The sequence below is a fragment of the Bison bison genome, unplaced genomic scaffold (assembly GCF_000754665.1).
Source record: "Bison bison bison isolate TAMUID 2011002044 unplaced genomic scaffold, Bison_UMD1.0 scf7180017847420, whole genome shotgun sequence".
Lineage (NCBI taxonomy): Eukaryota > Metazoa > Chordata > Mammalia > Artiodactyla > Bovidae > Bison > Bison bison.
This window is the reverse complement of record NW_011477993.1, coordinates 8,830-9,766: the sequence shown is the minus strand read 5'-3', so window position 1 is coordinate 9,766 and position 937 is coordinate 8,830. Positions and strand designations below refer to the sequence as shown.

General features: G+C 76.0%; 1 protein-coding gene across 1 annotated transcript in view; it reads left to right on the top strand.

Annotated features, from left to right (window-relative positions):
• Window positions 1-911: 911 nt before the first annotated feature.
• The window catches only part of LOC104990928 (septin-5-like), a 4,152-nt gene continuing 4,126 nt past the window's right edge, over window positions 912-937 (top strand). Inside the window, exon 1 of the mRNA XM_010843256.1 lies at window positions 912-923. Within this exon, the coding sequence (XP_010841558.1) occupies window positions 912-923 (12 nt within the window). The remainder of the gene's footprint in view (window positions 924-937) is intronic.

Sequence of the window (937 nt, the reverse complement as noted above, 5' to 3'; positions counted from 1 at the left end):
GGGCCTGTGGGGTTGGGGAGAGGCTGGGTTTGGGGGTTCAGGAGACCCCCGTGGTCCCTGGCATCAGGGCACAGGCGAGAGGGCGGAACTAGCCAGAGCCCCCCAGGCCCCCTATTGCCCAATCCTGGGGGGTGAGGGCAGGGTGGAAGCTAAGACAGAGTGCCCCCCGGGAAGGGGTCCGCTCCATCAGCCCCCCTCGGCTGGCAGTAGCTGTCTGGCCAGCAGGGCTGGCCGGCGGGTTTGGGGAGCTACGCACGGGCCACAGCTTCCGCGTTTGCAGAGGGGATGGGGGGCGGCATCTAGGGCTCTGACCGCCCCCCCCCCCCCGACGCGGGCCTGGGTGGGGAGCGGGTCTCTGCCCTCGCAGGTTCCCCGCTGGTCTCGGCGGCCGCGGCGGTAAACATTCTCCGGACACATGCGGGGGGCGGGGCGCGCAGGGAGGGGTGCGTCTGTGGGGAGTTTCGGGGGGCCGGGCTGGAGCGCGTGGATGGGGCTCCCTCTGGCGGCGGGCGCGGCGGCGCGGACCCGCCGTGGACCAGCCCCCGCCGTGCAGTCGCGGGGCTGACGGCCCGAGCCGCGCCGCTCCGCGCGCAGCCGCCTGCCTGCCGAGCTGGGCCCTGCCCTCCTCCGCTCCGATGGCTCCGCCCGCGCGGCCTCATTTCCAGGCGACTGTCTCCCGGAGACCGCGCGCTCCCGTCCGGCGCAGGGACCCACTTGTGCCCGGGGCTGGCCGCCTGGGGCCGGACCCGCGGCTCGAGGGGGACCTCGGGGTCGCGCATCGCGTGAGCACTGCCCCGCCCTGGGCCCCGGTGCCCGCGTCCGTGCGCCCCGGGGGCGAGAACACGCCTGGTGGCGGGCGGGCCTGACCCTCTGGGCCCCAGCGTGGCCCGCACGGTCCCAGGCTGGCGGGGATGGACTCGCTGGCAGGACCCCCGGA